Source organism: Carcharodon carcharias, chromosome 9 (assembly GCF_017639515.1).
Source record: "Carcharodon carcharias isolate sCarCar2 chromosome 9, sCarCar2.pri, whole genome shotgun sequence".
Taxonomy (NCBI): domain Eukaryota; kingdom Metazoa; phylum Chordata; class Chondrichthyes; order Lamniformes; family Lamnidae; genus Carcharodon; species Carcharodon carcharias.
The window spans coordinates 131,590,510-131,609,142 of NC_054475.1; the positions used below are offsets into that span (position 1 = coordinate 131,590,510).

At 41.0% G+C, this 18,633-nt stretch overlaps 1 protein-coding gene and 1 long non-coding RNA gene across 12 annotated transcripts in view; one reads left to right on the top strand and one right to left on the bottom strand.

Moving 5' to 3' along the window:
• Nucleotides 1–10,006: 10,006 nt before the first annotated feature.
• Nucleotides 10,007–13,793, bottom strand: LOC121282073. Its single transcript, XR_005943991.1, has 3 exons — nt 13,655–13,793; nt 13,169–13,451; nt 10,007–10,729 (listed from the first exon to the last, which is right to left on the bottom strand). It is a non-coding gene; the product is annotated as an uncharacterized LOC121282073 (long non-coding RNA).
• si:ch211-200p22.4 (phosphatidylinositol-binding clathrin assembly protein) overlaps nt 13,288–18,633 on the top strand; it is a 162,823-nt gene continuing 157,477 nt past the window's right edge. For 9 of the 11 annotated variants that reach the window (XM_041195488.1, XM_041195491.1, XM_041195493.1 and 6 more), the window contains exon 1: nt 13,288–13,811. In XM_041195488.1, coding sequence (XP_041051422.1) covers nt 13,682–13,811 — 130 coding nt within the window. In that variant the 5' untranslated portion in view covers nt 13,288–13,681. Of the gene's footprint in view, nt 13,812–13,860; nt 14,128–14,893; nt 15,039–18,633 lie in introns of those variants that run through there. The other 2 variants (XM_041195492.1, XM_041195489.1) reach the window with 2 other exon arrangements.

Consider the following 18,633-nt stretch of genomic DNA (forward strand, 5'->3'; position numbering starts at 1 on the left):
ATGCCATGATGGTCAGCATCTTGTTGGATTAATTTCATTAAGAGCATTGTTTAGGGAGGTCGACTGAGATTTTCTAGCTGGCTTCCTGTTTTCCAAGGAGATGGGAGGCAGCTCAACTACCTGGAGACGTACACCCAGTGGTAGGCCAGGGGTCAGCTCTCCGGGCAGGCTACAAGCTTTCCCTGCCTGTTTGGGTGTCGATGCAGTCAAAGGTCACCCTGCAGAGGAACTCCGTTCCACCCACCTCACAGTGCTGGCCTGGCTCCTGGCTGCTTCCCTATTTTTTAATTGATTCTTTAAGGAAGATGCTGATAGGGCATTTTCTTGTGTTACTTACCATTCATTGCAGCCAGCTGTTCCTCTCAAGCTGGAAGGCCTCTGATTGGCCGTATGGCTTCAAGAGCCTGTTTATTGTTCTTAATTGGACAGTGAGCTTGTCTCCATGCCAATTAAGGGGGTGCATGGTCGAAATCCCAAAGAGTGACTGTTTCCCTCTGGGGGCAGGTTCAGGACCTGAAAACAGCCCCAGCAACTCTTTCTTTCCCAAAAGGGAAAATTCTGCTCAAGGAACCACTCATCTTCTGCACTCTGCCTTCATGCACATCAGTAGAAATAATGAGCTTTAACACAATGCAAGTTGCTATGATGCAGCAGGTGTTGACATGAGTTGGCTTCTTTCAGCATGTTTTCACATTTGCCCTCTTGCCAGCCCTTAAACCATATCCAGAATTAGCCAGGAAGTCAGATTGCCCCAGCAGGAGCTTAAGGGCTGCAGTCTGCAGCTGGGCCCACTCAGGCCTGAGGACTCCAAAGCCACCAGTCATGGTCATCTGACATGAGCAACAGCACTCTTCAACCAGTTGTGCTGAAACCACTGGGGGAGCACCTTGTAAAGTGAGAACCCCTTAATTAAATAAAGCACCAAAGGCTGGGCACTCAAGTGTCTAAATATTTTAGTTGAATCTTTTTTAAAATATTCCAGCACCTTTTTTTTTTACAAGAGGACAAGATTCGACTCTTCATTGCAGTTAGCTCATCTACATTGCCAGAATGACACCAACATAGAGCTTAGCTGAATGGTTTGACTATTCTTTTTGTAATTTATTTGTTCATGGATGGGAGCATTGCTGGCTATGCCAGCATTTATTGCCATCCCTAATTACCCTTGAGAAGGTGGTGGTGAGCCACCTTCTCAAACCTCTGCAGTCCATTTTTTGTAGGTATATCCAAAGTGCTGTTAGGGGGTTCCAGGATTTTGACCTTGCAAAGTGAAGGAACAGTGATATAGTTCCAAGTCGGGATGGTGTGTGGCTTAGGGGGGGAACTTGCAGGTGGTGGTGTTCCCATGCACCTTGTCCTTCCAGGTGGTAGAGGTAGCAGGTTTGGAGGATGCTGTCAAAAGAGCCTTGGTGAGTTGCTGCAGTGAATCTTATACATGCTACACACTGTTGCAACTATGAGTTGGTGGTGGATGGGGTGCCAATCAAGCAGGGTGCTTTGTCCTGGATGGTGTCAAGCTTCTTGAGTGTTTTTGGAGCTGCACTCACCCAGGCAAGCGGAGAGTTCCATCATACTCCTGGTTTAAAAACATAAGAAATCTGAACAGGAGTAGACCATTCGGCCCCTTGAGCCTGCTCCACCATTCAATAAGATCATGTCTGATCTGCTTGTTTTAAATTCCACATTTCCATCTACCCATGATAACCTTTTATTCCCTTGCCTAACAAGAATCTATCTACCTCTGCCTTAAAAATATACAGTGACCCCATCTCCACCGCATCCTGAGGCAGAAAATTCCAAAGTCACACAACCCTCTGAGAGAAAAAATTTCTCATCTCTGTCCTAAAAGGGCGACCCCTAGTTTTAAAACAGTGCCCCCTAGTTCTCACCCACAAGAGAAGCATCCTTTCCACGCCCACCTTGTCAAGGCCGTTCAGGATCTTGTACACTTCAATCAAGTCACCCCTCACTCTTCTAAACTCCAGTGGAAACAAGCCAGTCTGTCCAACCTTTCATCATAAGACAACCCACTCATTCCAGGTATCAATCTAGTAAATCTCCTCTGAACCGCCTCCAATGCATTTACATCCTTCCTTAAATAAGGCGACAAAAACTGCATACAGTATTCAAGGCGTGGTCTCACCAGTGCCCTGTATAACTGACCCATAACATCTTTACTTTTATGTTCAATTATTCTTGTAATAAAGGATAGCATTTCATTAGCCTTCTTAATTTCTGGCTGTGCCTGCATACTAACTTTTTGTGGCTCATGTACTAAAACACCTAGATTCCCTGCACCTCAAAATTATGTAGCTGTTCTTTTAAGTAACACTCTGCTTTTTTGTTCTTCCTGCCAAAGTGAACTTCACATTTTCTCACATTAAACTCCATTTGCCAGATCTTAATCCGCTCACTCAACCTATCTATATCTGTTTGCAAACTCCTCATGTCCTCTTCACATCATACTTTCCTACCTATCTTTGTGTCATCTGCAAATTTAGCTACTATGCTTTCACTCCCCTCATCTAAGTCACTGATATAAGTTGTAAAAAGTTGAAGCCCCAGCACAGGTCTCTGTGGGACTCCATTCGTCACATGCTGCCAATCCAAAAACGACCCATTATGCATACTCTTTGCTTCCTGCCAGTCAGCCAATCTTTTATCCATGCTAATATGTTACCCCCTACACCTTGCATTTTTATTTTCCACAATAATCTTTGATGTGGCGCTTTATCAAATGCCTTCTGGAAATCTAAGTACAGGACGTCTACCGGATCCCCCTTATCCACTACACAATAAATTGGTTAAACATGATTTTCCTTTCACAAAACCATGCTGACTCTTCCTGCTTGCCTTGAGCTTTTCTAAGTGCCCAGCTATAACCTCCTTAATGATCGATTCTAATGACTTCACCATGTCAGATGTCAAGATAACTGGCCTGTTGTTTCCTGTCTTCTGCCTCCCTCCCTTTTTGAATAGAAGGGTTATATTTGCTACTTTCCAGTCTGATAAAACCTTTCCAGAATCTAGTGAATTTTGGAAAATTAACACTAGCATCGACTACCTCATTTAACACCTCTTTTAAGATTCTAGAATGAAGTCCATCAGGACCCAGTGACTTGTCAACCCGCAGCTCCATCAGTTTACTCAGTGCCACTTCTCGAGTGATTGTAATTTCACCAAGTTCCTCTCTCCCTTGCAGCTCCTGATTTACAGCTATTACTAGGACTTTTTTGTACCTTCTATAGTGAAGACAGAAGCAAAATATTTGTTCATTTCTTCCACCATTTCCTTATCATCTACTATTAACTCCCCGCTGTCACTCTCTAGAGGACCAACACTCACTTTACTTACTCTTTTCTTTTTAAAATACCTGTAGAAACTCTTGCTGTTTTTACATTTCTAGCTACCTTCCTCTCATACTCTTAATTTTTTTCTCCTGGTTAATCTTTTAGTCAATTTCTGCCATTCTTTATATTCTGACCAATCATCTCTCTTGCCACTCAGCTTTGCAGAGTTGTATGCTTTTTCCATAAGTTTGATGCTTTCCTTACCTTCTTTAGTTAACCATGGATGGTGGTTCCTCCCATTAGAATTTTTCTTTATAATAGGAATGTACTTATTCTGAATACTTTGAAATATCCCCTTAAATGTCTGCCACTGATTCTCTATTGATCTATCCTTTAACCTAGTTTCCCAGTTCACTTCAGCTAGCTCAACTTTCATGCCCACATAATTGCTCTTATTTAAGTTTAAGACACTAGTCTTAGACCCACTCTTCTCCCTTCAAACTGGATGTAAAATTCAATCATATTGTAGTCACTGCTCCCTAGGGGTGCTTTCACTCTGAGGTCATTAATTAATCCTGTCACGTTACACAATACCAGGTCTAATATTGCTCTCTGGTTGGTTCCAGAATATGCTGCTCTAAGAAATTATCTCAAAAGCATTCTAAGAACTCATCCAGGCTACTACTGCCAATCTGATTTTTCCAATTTATTATGTAGAGTAAAATCACCAATGATTATTGCCATCCTTTTATGACAAGCACGCACTATTTTCTCTTGAATACTTTGTCCTACACTGTAGCCACTGATGGGGGCCTGTAGACCTCTCCCACTAGTGAATTTTTCCCCCTACTATTCCTCATATCCCTCCTCATCTCCTGAAGCAAGGTCATCTCTAACTAATGCACCAATGCCCTCTTTGATTAACAGTGCTTCCCCTCCACCTTTACCTAGCTTCCTATTCTTCTTGAATGTCACATACCCCTCAATATTCAGGAAATAATCTTTGTCGTCCTGCAGCCACATCTCCATAACTGCTATCAGATCATATTTATTTACTTCAATGTGGGCCATCAATTCATTTACATTGTTATGAAAGCTATGCGCATTCAGATTCAAAGCCTTGAATTTTGACTTTTTGTTATCTTTGTAATAGCTAGTGTAGACTGCTGACGTATTCTTAAGTTTTTTTCTCTCTGTCCCTTTCTGCCAATCTCTGACCCTCATTTATCATATTAATATTTTGCTCTCCTGTCTTGACTCTACACCTTGAATTGCTATCTCTGCCCAAGTTTGATACTTCACCCCTCTTGTTTAGTTTGTGCCTTGTAAATGGTGGACAGGCTTTGGGGAGTCAGGAGGTGAGTTACTCTCCTCAAAATTCCCAGCTTCTGACCTGTTCTTATAGCCACAGTATTTATATGGCTGATCCAGTTCAGTTTCTGGTCCATAGTAACCCCCAGGATGTTGATACTACAGGATTTGGCGATGGTAATGCCATTGCATGTCATGGGGAAATGGCTAGATTCGCTCTTGTTTCGGATGGTCATTGCCTGGAACTTGTGTGGCGTGAATGTTACTTGCTACTTATTAGCCCATGTTGTTCAGGACTTGCTGCATATGGACACAGACTGCTTCAGTATCTGAGGAGTCGCGAATGGAGCTGAACATTGTGCAATCATCAGTGCAAATCCACATTTCTGATTTTATGATGGAGGAAAGGTCACTGATGAAGCAGCTGAAGATCATTGGGCCTAGGACACTACCCTGAGGAACTCCTGCAGTAATGTTCTGGGACTGAAATCATTGATCTCCAACAACCACAACTGTCTTCCTTTCTGCTAGGTATGTCTCCAACCAGCTGAATTTTTCCCCCTAATTCCCATTGACTCCAGCTTTGCTGGGTTCCTTGATGCCACACTTGGTGAAATGCTGCTTTGATGTCAAGGGCAGTCACTCTCACCTCACGAGCTCAGCTCTTTTGTCCATGTTCAGACTAAGGGTGTAACAAGGTCAGGAGCTGAGTGGCCCTGACTCAAGCCAAACTGAGTGAGCAGCTTGTTTCTGAGTAAGTGCCGCTTGATAGAACAGTCAATGATGCCTTCCATCGATTTACTGATGATCGAGAGTAGACTGATGGGGCAATAATTGGCCGGGTTCGATTTGTCCTACTTTTTGTGGACAGGACATACCTGGGCAATATACCACACTGCCGAGTAGATGCTAGTGTTGTAGCTAAACTGCAACAGCTTGGCTAAGGGCACAGCTTCTGCAGCGCAAGTCTTCAGCACTATTGTTGGAATGTTGTCAGGGAACGCAGTCTTTGTAGTAACCGGTGCCTTCAGTCATTTCTTGATATCACATGAAGTGAATCGAATTGGCTGAAGACTGGCATCCGTGATGCTGGGGACCTCAGACCGAGGCCGAGATGAATCGTCCACTCGGCACTTCTGGCTGAAGATTGTGGCAAGTGCTTCAGCCATGTCCTTTACACTGATGTACTGGACTTCCCCTCATTGAAGATGGGGATATTTGCAGTGCCTCCTCCTCTAGTTAGATGTTTAATTGTCCACCACCATTCTCAACCGGATGTGCAAGACTGCAGAGCTTAGATCTGATCCATTGGTTCTTGGGTTGCTTAGCTCTGTCTATCACTTGCTGCTTATGTTATTTGGCCCGCAAGTAGTGCTGTGTTGTAGCTTCTCCATGCTGACACCTCATTTTTAGGTGTGCCTGGTGCTGCTCCTGGCATGCCCTCCTGCATTCTTCAATGAACCCAGTTTGATGGTAATGGTGGAGGCCATGAGGTTGCAGGTTGTGATTTTATACAATTCTGCTGCTGCTGACAGCCCCCAGTGTCTCATGGAGGCCCAGCTTTGAATTGCTAGGTCTGTTTGAAATCTATCCCATTTAGCATGGTGGTAGTGCCACGAAACACGATGAAGGGTATCCTCAATGTGAAGGCGGGAATTCGTCTTCACAAGGATTGTGCGGTGGTTATTCTGATCAAAACTGTCATGGAAATATGCATCTGTGACAGGTACATTGGTGAGGATGAGGTCAAGCAGGTTTTGCCGTCTTGTTGGTTCTCTCACCACCTGCTGCAGACCCAATCTATCAGCTATGACCTTTAGGACTTGAACAGCTCTGTCAGTTGTGGTGCTATCAAGCCACTCTTGGTGATGGACATTGATGTCCCCCACCCCATAGTACAAATTCATCAGCTGAGGGGGTGCGGTAGATGGTAACCAGCAGATTTCTTTGCCCTGATGGCATGAGATTTCATGGGGTCCAATGTCGACGTTGAGCACTCCCCAGGGCAACACCCTCCTGACTATATACCACTGTGCCAGCAACGCTGGTGGGTCTGTCCTGTCCGTGGTACCAGAGAAGGTGATGGTGGTGTCTGGTATTGTCGGTAAGGTAATGCTCCATGAGTATGACTACATTAGGTTGTTGCTTCACCAGCCTGTGGGATAGCTCTCCCAATTTTGGCACAAGACTCCAGATGTTAGTAAGGAGGGCTTTGCAGGGTTGGGTTTACCATTGTCATTTCCGGTGCCTACGTTAGTGCTCTATTCAGTTGCATTCCCATTTTGTAGACTTCATGGTGGTTTAATATAACTGAGTGGTTTGCTAGGCCAATTCAGAGGGCATTTAAGAGTCGACCACATTGCTGTGGGTTTGGACTCACATGTGGGCCAGACCAAGTAAGGATGGCAGAGTTCCTTCCTGAAAGTACATTAGTGAGCCAGATGGGTTTTTACGACAATTGACAATGGTTTCTTGATCGCTATTACTGAGACTAGCTTTTAATTCCAGATTTTTATTATTTGAATTTAAATTCCACCAGCTGCCATGGTGGGATTTGAATCCATGTCCCCAGAGCATTAGCCTGGGCCTCTGGTTTACTAGTCCGGTGACTACGCTACCACCTCCCAACATGGTGTAAATTTTTTTGGACATTCCTGATGGCTCCAAGGCTAGCAGCTCCCTCCTGAACTCTTCTCTGTAACTCTATAGTTGGTCATCCAATGCCACCCTTTTCCCTTTCTCTCAGTCGCCTCTCTTCCATTAGTATATTGGATCCGTTGATGTGCACCTTTAATCACTGAGGTGATTGCTCACTCCCATGGGACCCTGGATGAAATCATTGCTGGTTAATATTCAAATTTCCATGCTTCCTTAGCTCTCCATTTTCCACAAATGAATCCACTGATACATTGCCCTTCAAGCAGTTATAGGGCTCACGCCTCCATCCCACCTGTCTCTGAACCAGGACATTAGGTTGTTGGTGCTCCAAGCTATAAGTCAACTTTTGCCCACCATGGAACCTCTAACTTTAACATTGGAATCTCTCTGATTGTCTCCTCCCTACTCTCTGTTCTCAGTTTCGTAATCTTTCCCATTTCTATGGGAAGTGAAGGCGGTGGCGTAGTGGTATTGTCACTGGACTGGTAATCTAGAGACCCAGGTTCTTTGGTAGAATTTGAATTCAATGAAAAATCTGGAATTAAAAAAAAATCTAATGATGACCATCAAAACATTGTCGATTGCCATGAAAAACCGTCTGGTTCACTAATGACCTTTAGTGAAGGAAATCTGCCAGCCTACATGTGACTCCAGACCCACAGCAATGTGGTTGACTCTTCAATGCCCTCTGAACAGGGGCAATTAGGAATGGGCAATAAATGCTGACATAGCGAGCAATGTCCACGTCCCATGAACGAATAAAAAAAAATCTAAATTTCCCATGTGTCCACTTGCATTTTGGCTGCTGCTTCCAACATGCCTTTTTATCCCTCTAAACCTCTCTTTTCTGTCTCTTCCCCTTCCTGTTACTCAGTCATGTCTTCCTTCATTTCGCCCATCTTGGATATTTTGCACCCAAACCACCTCCAACGCTTCCCTAGTACTCTACCTTCCTACTTTCCTGCCATGGTCCCAGGTTTGACTCCCTTCTGGAAAATCCCATTGCATCCTTCTGTGCTTCTTTTGGCATTCTTAGAAGGGCCACTAAGATATTTGTTGCTGTTTCCTTACAAGCAGGAACCTCAACCATACCATCCTCTTCTCATGCAGGACACCACTAGAGTCTAAATTTGCTAACTCCTTCCTGTACTACTCACTCTTCCCACTGCTTACCTTGTGGGCCTTTCTCGCAGATCAACAATCAGCACTTCTCTCCATATCTCGCTCCGGAATGTCCATTCACTTGCAAATGAAACCCTTTACTTCTATAACTATATTGCGGATAACTACATTGGCATCATAGTCTTGACGGAAACTTAGCACCCGGTTAATGTCACCTTACCCCTTACTGAAGTATCCCCGGCTGGTTGTACCTTTCATCACCTAATGTGGTGCGATCCTGATCCATGAAATCTCAACCCGGTGTGTGGCCCTGCTTCTTGCTGTCTTTTCCACCCTGTTCCACCCTTCTCACCTCACCTTTGAAGATTCTCAGGTCAGTTTCTGCTGTTAAAATAACAGTGAAGCTAATGATCCTTGTTGTCATTTATGCATAAATGGCACAGCAACTTCAGACATAGAGCAGATGTGTGGTTTAATCTGTATTGTGTTGATCTGTCGTTAGGTTCATAATGACAACATTTTGTCCACTACAGATTTTACACGATCAGGGTTATCATTATATTTTAGGCAGACACCCATTGGAGAGCAAGTGGGGAGCTTCAGCAGTGTTTAAGTCTGCATCTACTCGAGCAACACCAGGAAATCAGTGTAACTCCATTAGAAAATCCTGCCTAGGGTAACACCACGAGGAGTTTCATAACAAGGGTAGTTGACCCTAGTAATCAAAGAAAATTTTTACTTGGTGCCAATGGGAAAATCTAGACCCTTCGAATTACTAAACATATTCTGCAACAATCATAATGTAATAGGTGATTCAGTATTTGAACTTGCATGTATAGGAACGTAGCTTTAGGTAACATTATCTTATTTTACTGTACATAGTAGAAAGGAACAAAAAATCCTAATAGCATGACTGTAGAAGATCCATTTATATATGTTAAGTTAATGCGATGTGTTTAAATGTAATATATTACATAAATTACATTGAACTTCAATCATTGTGTCAGTTGTTATTATCGTGAAGAAAAAAGACTTGCACTTTTCAAGCTCTTTCCCTAACAAAATAAAATGACCATTCCAAATAGCAGGGAGGTGCGAATCTTCAAAAACATATGATCGGCAGAATATTTTTGTAGGAGGGGAAGGGCAAACTGGCATATATAATTTCGGAGAATTCCTTAGATAAGCCACAGTCTGGTCTGACTAAGATTATCCGTTCCTTTCTACTTGTACAATGCAATAGAAAGATAATGTCACCTAAAGCTATGTTCCTATACATGCAAATTCAAACACTGAATCACCTGTTACTAAACATATTCTGCAACAATCATAATGTAATTGAAAGGGTCTAGATTGCCCATTGGCACCAAGTAGATGTTCTCTTTGATTACTAGGGTCAACTACCCTTGTCATGCCCAAAGAGGCAGCTCATGGTGTTACCCTAGGCAGGATTTTCTACTGGAGTTACACTGGCTTCCTGGTGTTAGTCAAGTAAATGTACCTGAAAGGCATATGAGGACTTGCATATAATGTCTTTTTACATCATTGACATATTTCAAACACTTTTCACAATGATTTGCTTTTGGAGTAAAAGAAACAGCACAAATGTTAAAAATGAAGCATTGATAGTGTGCTATGTTGAAACCTTTTGGAAAGCACATGTTGAGAGAATAGATATCAGCCATGGCTCAGTGGCAGCACTCTCATCTGAATGAGAAGTGCTGTCTTTCAGATGAGATGTTAAAGCAAGGCCCCACCTGCTCTCTGAGGTGGATATAAAAGATTCTATGACACTATTTAAGGACAACCAAAGGAGTTTTCTTTCATCTTTTTAGGTTTAACCTTCTCTCACGCCATTCCTCAGTGCTGAGAGCTAATAGGAACCTGTTCCCAGAAATCTAAAATTCTACTTTTCGAGCAGCTAACTAACAATTACTACACTCCAAAAGTGTAATCCAAAGCAATATTTATCCCACAACTATCACCACTAAAATAAATTGTCTGGTCATTATTTTGTTGCTGTTTTTGGGACACTGATGAGCCCAAACTGGCTGCCGCAAAAATTCAAGAGACTACGCCTCAAAAAGTATTTAATTGGCTGTAAGGTGTTTTGGGATGTACTAAAGTACAATATAAATACGAGCATTTTCTTTCTTATTGGTATGGCACAATCCGACCATTGGTTGAGTTTCCAATCTTAGACCCACTAGCTTTAGGAAGAGATCACAAGAAAATCGGAAGAACAGTTATGTCATCTCATTCTTAAAAATGCTTGTTTCATAACAGCATTGGAAGGGTGATCAGAAGTGAGGACACATTCTTCTCCGTTGAGGGAAGTGCATGGTATGCTTGGATACAGAAGAGAGAAATATGTAAACATGGATACAAAAACTGTGCTTTTGTCAAAAAAATTTTTTGTTTAACATCTATGGAGCTGATTTCTTCTCATTGCTGCATGTTGTGACATCACAAATAAAGGTAGAAAAAATTGCTCTGATCTGATCAGAACTTCCTTTTGAATTCTTATGATTTTAATAAAAATATCAAAGCAAATCTGCACACATTTGTTTACAATGTCACTACAGATTCTTCTAAAGTTAAATTAATTGGAAGGGTAACTATAAGAAAAAAACTGAAAACAGTTTATCATGATTTATATTCAAGATAGACTTCAATTTTTGAACAGAACTTCATTGCTGCATGGAAGTCTAAAATATGTGTTAGTCATGTAGTATGATGGGTGAGAACATCATATGTTTTGCCAGATAATAACTGTATCACCATCCTGTCTGTGGTAAAACAGCATGTCCTGGTTTGTGTGTGATTATGAAACTTTTCTCAGGAATGTGAGGCCAGAAAATTCAAGAGACACCCACTTTTATTAAGGTGGAACAGGCCCATGCTCTCCATGGATGCCACCCATTCTTAATACCTGCTGGTATAAATATTACAGAATGACATAGTTACTTGATAGCAGATACTACTATAAAACCTAAACATTGTCACCTGATATTGTTGACCACATATAATGCTGAACCTGTTCTTGCTATCAAATGCATTTAAAGAGTGCATGGAAATACACATAAGAAATTGCCTCCTAGGCTTATAGATTATAATAACAAACCACATTAACTCTTCAAGGGTGCTGACTGGTGATATGAAAAAATGTAAGAAAAATCGGCAGGGCTATGGGGAAACGGCAAGGGAGTGGCACAGGTGAATTGCTCATGCAAAGGGCCAACAGACACAATGGCCTGAATAGCCTCCTTCTGTGCTGTGACCGTTCTTGGGATTCTATGTGCATTTTTAAAGTCAAACTTTTTTAGTTCCAAGAAATTCAGAATAAAGTAAATTAGCACTAGAGTAATCCAGTAGATTTCAATTTTCAAAAATGTTTTTATAAAATTGAGAGAAAAAAAACCTGCCTTTATATGGTACTTTTCAAGACCACAGGATATTCCAAAGGGGTAAACAGCCAATGAAGCACTTTTGAATTGTATTCATTTTCATAATATAGGGAAAGCAGTATGCAATTTGTGCACAGCAAGGTCCCACGAACAGCAATGCAATGACCAGACAGATAATCTGTTTTGGGATGTTAATTGGGGGAATAAATAAAAATAAAAGCAAAATACCTCAGATACTGGAAATCTGAAATAAAAACAAGATCTGCTGGAAATACAATGCTGCCAGGCCCACCGAAGATTTCCAGCACTTTCTGTTTTTACACCAAGGATAACTCCTCTCGCTCTACTTCAAAATAGTGCCATGGGATCTTTTATGTTCACCTGAGGGCAGTTGTTTGATGTCTCAACTAAAAGATGGCACCTCCAACAGTGTACTCAGTACTAGGTTGAAGTGCTAGAGCAGAACTTGAACCCATAATCTTCTGACTCAAAAGTGCTACCAACTGAGCTACTGCTTACATGCAAGTGTGTTGACGATTTTAAAGATAACAAACACTGTTTGATTTTTTTTTTCTTTTTAGGGAAGATTGGGAAAGTAAATGCATGGATTCTGGAAATAGCAGGTTTGTTTGGTCAAGTGATCTTTTACTCAGTCTATATTATCAGGGTGACCAACTGTCCCTTATTTTAAGGGGTTGTTCCTTATTTTAGGACAGCTTGTGGGAGACTAATCCTGTGAATCTCCAGGGTGAGTTTGAGTGGGACTGCAAGTGAGTGAGTCTGTCAGCAGAGAGAAGGTAAAATGACTCAACAAGTTGTACGTTTTATTTAATTCCAAAGTCCTGCCTTTGTTATTATGGTCTCTAGATCCCTTTTGCTTTCACGCTTACCAGCTGCCCCCATGCCACCCCGCTCTCAAGGTCCCTGTTCTGATGGTCACCAGCATTCACCCACTCCTCATAAGCACTTTACCCCGCACCCCCCGAGTTCCATGGTCGAAAGTGTCCCATTTTATTTCATAAAATTATGTACTTACGCATGGTTCAGTACCACAAGTAAGTGACAGGATGCCATAGAACGGAACACTGACAAGTACTAACAACTCAAGTCAAAACCCGTCGCTGTCAGTCGAAAGTATCAGCTGCATGGATGAGGTTTGATCGTGTGGCCTTGCTGCATGCGTGGCTATCCACATGTTTGCCTAAATGGTTTTCGACAAAAATCACTGTCCCTTTAAAAAGTACTGGATAAGACCCAATTCGCAAATTAGCCTTATCCTCGCCATTTAAAACATGCATAAAACAAACGACTGAGTAACTTTATTGCTTCAAAAAAAATTGTTCTTCAGTGTAAAATACTGTTTACTGAAGGCAGCCTAACCTGAGAGAGGGAGTTATTTTGAGTAGTTGCTGCAGTTCCACCTTAATCCCTGGCTGTCGTTTCCATCACCTGACAAAGCAGCTCCCAGCGCCGCGGTCGCCATTTTGGCGCTCAGTCCCCGCCCGAGAAGCGGAAGAAAAGCCGGGCGGGCGGTGGGAGGGGGGAGGAGGAGGAATCTCAAACCCTCGGAAATTATCACCGGGAGTCCCGTCAAATACTCTGAAACCAGACATGTGTGAAAATCGCACCTGTTCTGTCGGTTAATCACGCCGCTTCGAGTTTTCTAAGGAGGAAAAGAAAAACGTTCTTTTTTGGGATCACGCGCACGGCTTTTTTTTGGAAAAAAAACGTATTTTTTAATCCTTTCCCCCTCCCTTTAAATTCTTCAATTCACGTTCCTCGTCAGTTTTTTTTAAAATATATCTTGTGCGTGTGTGTGGACAGGAAGTGGAGGTTTCTGAAGATTTTTTTTTGTCGCCTATTTACCTGAGGAAGGCTCGTTAGTATCGGAACATGTCGGGTCAGTCGATCACGGACCGGATCACCGCGGCCCAGCACAGTGTCACCGGCTCGGCTGTTACCAAGGCGGCCTGTAAAGCCACTACACATGAAGTGATGGGCCCTAAGAAGAAGCACCTTGATTGTGAGTACTCCAAGACAAGGCGCGCGCCCGGCGGGGGGGGGGGGGGGGCGGTGAGGAGACAGGCCTTCCAGTTGCTAAGTGACCGTCTCTCTGCCTGATTGTTAATGCCCATGCACTTACTGGTTCTTCTCTTAAATCAGACTGATTAAACGAACAGTTTGTGAAGACACAAAACAATCCCAAGTACGTTTAGTTTCACTAGTACTTGTCTTACTCCTCACAAACCTCCTTCCGTTGCAACATCTGAGGAGGAGTAACAATCGCAGACTCTGATGTAGCAGAGAATGATTGTCCTGCTCAATGAGAGAACTTGGAGGTAAGTAAACCTGTACTTGGACTGTGTCCCATTGAGTAGGAATAAGACTAGACATATCAGCTGTCCATAATTTGTTGTGGAACTCTTATTTCTTCCAAAAGTTGAGACTTTTTAAAGTATGTGACTTTTAAAATTAAAAGTAACGCCAATTACTTAATATATATCTTTTGATTACATTTGATTTTATTTTAATGTTTCCCTCAGTTCTGTATAAAACAGAACTTGGGAATTGCGCTATGTAGCAGAGTGCAATTGAATTTGAGACAATAGTGAAAACTTACTGCTAGCCCTGACACACTGCCACCTGTGGAATGAATGCAACATTAAAAGAGGGTTCATACAGTGCTTTGCACCCAGACTTTGTTACAACACCTGGAATCAATGGGGATAGAGGGTAAAACTAAATCAGTGTTAAGATAGTACCTTACCCAGAGAAAAGAGTTAAACTTCAAGTTACTATTATGGTTTCAATGAGTGACTGGGTCATGTCCTCCCTCATATGTCTAGGTGAATGGAGAGTGACATGCAGCTCTTCATTCACTCCTTCATTAACAAGAGTAAGTTAGAGCTTGGTTAGTATCTTTGGTAAGTTGATGGTGTGTTACAGATTACTCAGGAGTCTGAGTTGCTGTGGTAACATGTGTTTTTACATGTATGCTGTAGTATGGAGCTATGCATAGTGATGGTAGCAGCTTCAACTTTATTTCCATTACTTGGCTGACCAGGAATCTCTCCTGTTCCTACTGCCTGCCATTGGCATGTGTTGCAAGGATTTGAAGGTTGATAATCAACCTGTTTGGCTGCGTTATGGATGCATCTTTCTTGGCTAACAAGTCCTGAGATGGGACTTGAACTTGGAACTTCTGACTTAGGCAGGGATGCTGACACAGTGCCACAAGACCACTTCTTTGGTAAGTAAGAAGCTAAAATATAGGCCAAGTTTTTCCAGCTAATATCTGATCTTAAAAAGATCATTTGGCGAAAATACAACATGGTTTTTCACTGGTGGATTTGAACTGTACATTAAATTTTAAGAATCAAGAAAAGTTACAGCATGTTTTGATAACGCGGTGAATATGTCAGCTGTATTTGATTTTAACAACAAAATGAGTCACAAATAAGTTACAGGTTATGGGGAAGGGGGGGTTCATGTCAAACTTAAAGAACCAATGTGCTCTTCTGTACAAAGAAACTTGAATAAATGTACTCAATCCATTTCATAAGTTTGCATGGCACATCTGGTTCAGTGATTGCAATTAATGGAAATGAAAAAGATTCAATCTCCTATAGATTTTTAGCCTGCTCTTCTCATTTGTAACAGTGTAATGCAGTTTTAAAATTGACCGTTATCCCAGGAAGTAATTGTTGCCAAACTATGTGCGATCTTTTTGGATGTGGGGATGGATTACAAGGAAATAATTCCCACATGACTTCTACAAGCTGGGAAGACTATAGTGTCAGTGTCATGAATAACATGTAATTTGGCTGTGGTGATGCTCACAGTAAGTTCATGAGTATGCTTTTATTTGTACAAGAAGTCAATGGAGTTGGGAGAGAGACTTCAAATATTCATTTAACAGAGCTACCTAGTTATCGAAGCCTGCAACAACACTGCAACAGGTAACATAGCAAAACTGAATGGGAACTGTTAAAGTAGGAACATTGGCAGAAAAGGAAGTAAACATTTTGGACAGGAAGTATGCGTCTTGCACAATTTTAATACTATATAAATGGACACACAGCATGTTAATGCATGACGTTTATTCCAAAAGTTGGCGGAATGCGGTGTTTTTTTTAAATAAGATATCAGCCAGAACTTTAGTTCAATAATTCCATAAAATTTTTTTGACCAAAATATTGAATAACTATGGTGTCTACTGCACATCACAAAAATTACTTTGAGTTTTTCAGTTATTACCTTGTCTTTCCCTTCCCCAGGCATAAACAAAAACTGAAATTTCATTGGTATTATGCAATGTCATTGACTTGACACATTAATTCTATCATCCTGTCTCTACAAAGTCTTTGACATGCTCAGTGTTTCCAGTGTTTCTGTTTCTATTTCATATTTCCAGAATCTGCGGTATTTTATTTTTTTGTTTGCCAAATGGTGCTGCCATTTCTCTTGAAGATATTGCTCACTAACTGGTTTATAAATCAGTAGGTGCTGGTTGCCCTCTACTAACTTATCAGAGGTACTGTTTGTCATGTCTGAACCTTGATCTTGACATCAGGCATTTCATTGGAAACAGGTATCATAGTAACCTTGATTCTATTCTCGCCCAACATAGACTTTGTTCAGCAGGATCATTGTGCGATTTGAGAAAGGTGACCAAATACCCCTTTTTAGGAAGCAACTAGGGGGCATCATGGAGTATATTTGAATCCAGTTGTTAAATCTTTTCAATGCATGTCTAAGCTTTGCTCTAAATTTCATTCTTTTGCTTGCAAGGTTTAGGATCCAATCACCTGAGAAATAAAATACTGCAGTTTCTGAAACAAACACAGAAAATGTTAGAAATACTCAGCAGGTCAGGCAATATCAGTAGATAACTTTCAGTAGTTATAAGCCTTTGCAGACTTATGTCTGCTGACCTGTGCCTTGCTGACCTTTGTTAGTACAATGGCACATCAAAATTATTCAGGAGAATAAAGTGGTGAATGCTGAGTCCTTCTAACTTCAGTAGTGCACCTGGTCCTTTGTTAAAATTTGCAGCCATCCTAGCTGTTGGTTAAATTGCACCTCAGAATACTGCCTGAAAGTGACCTGATTGTAGAAAACCTACTGAACATCACTAGGAAGAAGTAATCTTTGAGTTTGCAGTGCACTCACACTGCTTTTTGACATTGCAAGTTCTTTCCTCATCTGTATCTACAAATACTAATTCTGCTGATTTTAAGGTTGTTATTGTTGCAATATCTGTGACCTAAGGATATGTTACAGTATCAAAATTTTCAAAACCAGAAATAATCTCTCGCATTTGTGGTTGCACATGGTATAAGATTCTGTTGCATGATAGAGTAAGTGTGAAGCTGAATATCTTGTTTTATTTTATCTTTTAGGGGCTTAAAATGTAAAGGCACTTGAAATTGGGATCCTTTTAAAAACAAGTACAGTTAAAATAGAAGCTTTTTCCACTCTTTGAAATTGGAAGGCTGTGGGAAAGGGGCAAAGATCTTTGTTCAGAAATCAATTAAGGTAATGATGCTTTGAAGATTGGAGCATGTTTGAAAGTGCTAATACATGCAGCTTGACAGATGGAGATGTATTTTCTGTCACTCTGAAGAGACTGACTTAACTATAGATGATACAGAAGTCCATGGTTTGCAAAGATTCTGAAGAAAGAAATGAAGACCTGACTAAAGTCAAAATTCTGTGGAAAGGAAAGTTATGCCAAAGGACTGTAGGATTGCAGATTTTATAATATGAGATGAAATTAGTAACTGTTGGAGAAATGTTAGTTAATTTGGGCCAGTTAATATAGATTTCTAAAAGGCAAGTCATACTTGACTGTTTGTCAGAATATTCTATAGAGGTCAGAGTCTATACAAAGGACATGTGGTGAATGTAGTTTTATCTAAATTTTTGAAAGTACTTGATACAGTACTAAATAAGAGACTTATGCTAAAGATAGTACATATTATTGTGGCCAAATGGACAGATAGTTGAAAGACTAATGAAATGGATAAAGGTTTCTCGGATTGGAAGGATATTGGGTTCCATGGGTTCCGAAGGGCTTTAGTTTAGAGTTGCCCTTATTTTAGTACATACCGTAAATTCTCTGAATTTGGGAATATCCAGACAATATTTAAACTTGCTGATATGAAATTAAGTATATGGCAAATTGTGATGAGGATGTTCAAAGATGGTGAGATGGACAGGTAAGTGACAGATGCGGATTAATAGAGAGAAATGTGAAGTAATACATCCTGAAGGAAGTATATATGAAATAAAATGTACCTTAACTGGCAAGATTTTTAAATAGAATTGAACAGAGGGACCTTAATGTGCAGATGCACAAGTCTTTAAAGGTAGCAGTGAGAGTAGATAATACTGTACAAGAGACAAATGGCAACTTTATATTGTATTGAGAGGAGTAGAGTACAAAAGCAAGGAGGCACTGTTGAATTCCAAAAGATCTTTGGCCACAGTTGGCAATGTTATATACTAATAAAAACAAAAAAACTGCGGATGCTGGAAATCCAAAACAAAAACAGAATTACCTGGAAAAACTCAGCAGGTCTGGCAGCATCAGTGGAGAAGAAAAGAGTTGACGTTTCGAGTCCTCATGACCCTTCGACAGAACTTGAGTTCAAGGGACATTCCATTTTAGGAAAGATATAAAATCAGTAGGAAAGGTATAATCGCAGAATGTTATGTACCTGCAAAATTGAAATTATGAAAAAGTCTTGAAGTTAGTTTCCACTGAAACTGAGAAGTTTGAAGCCTGCAAGATTTTTTTTTCAAAGCGTTGTTACAACAAACACTGCTATTTATATAGCACT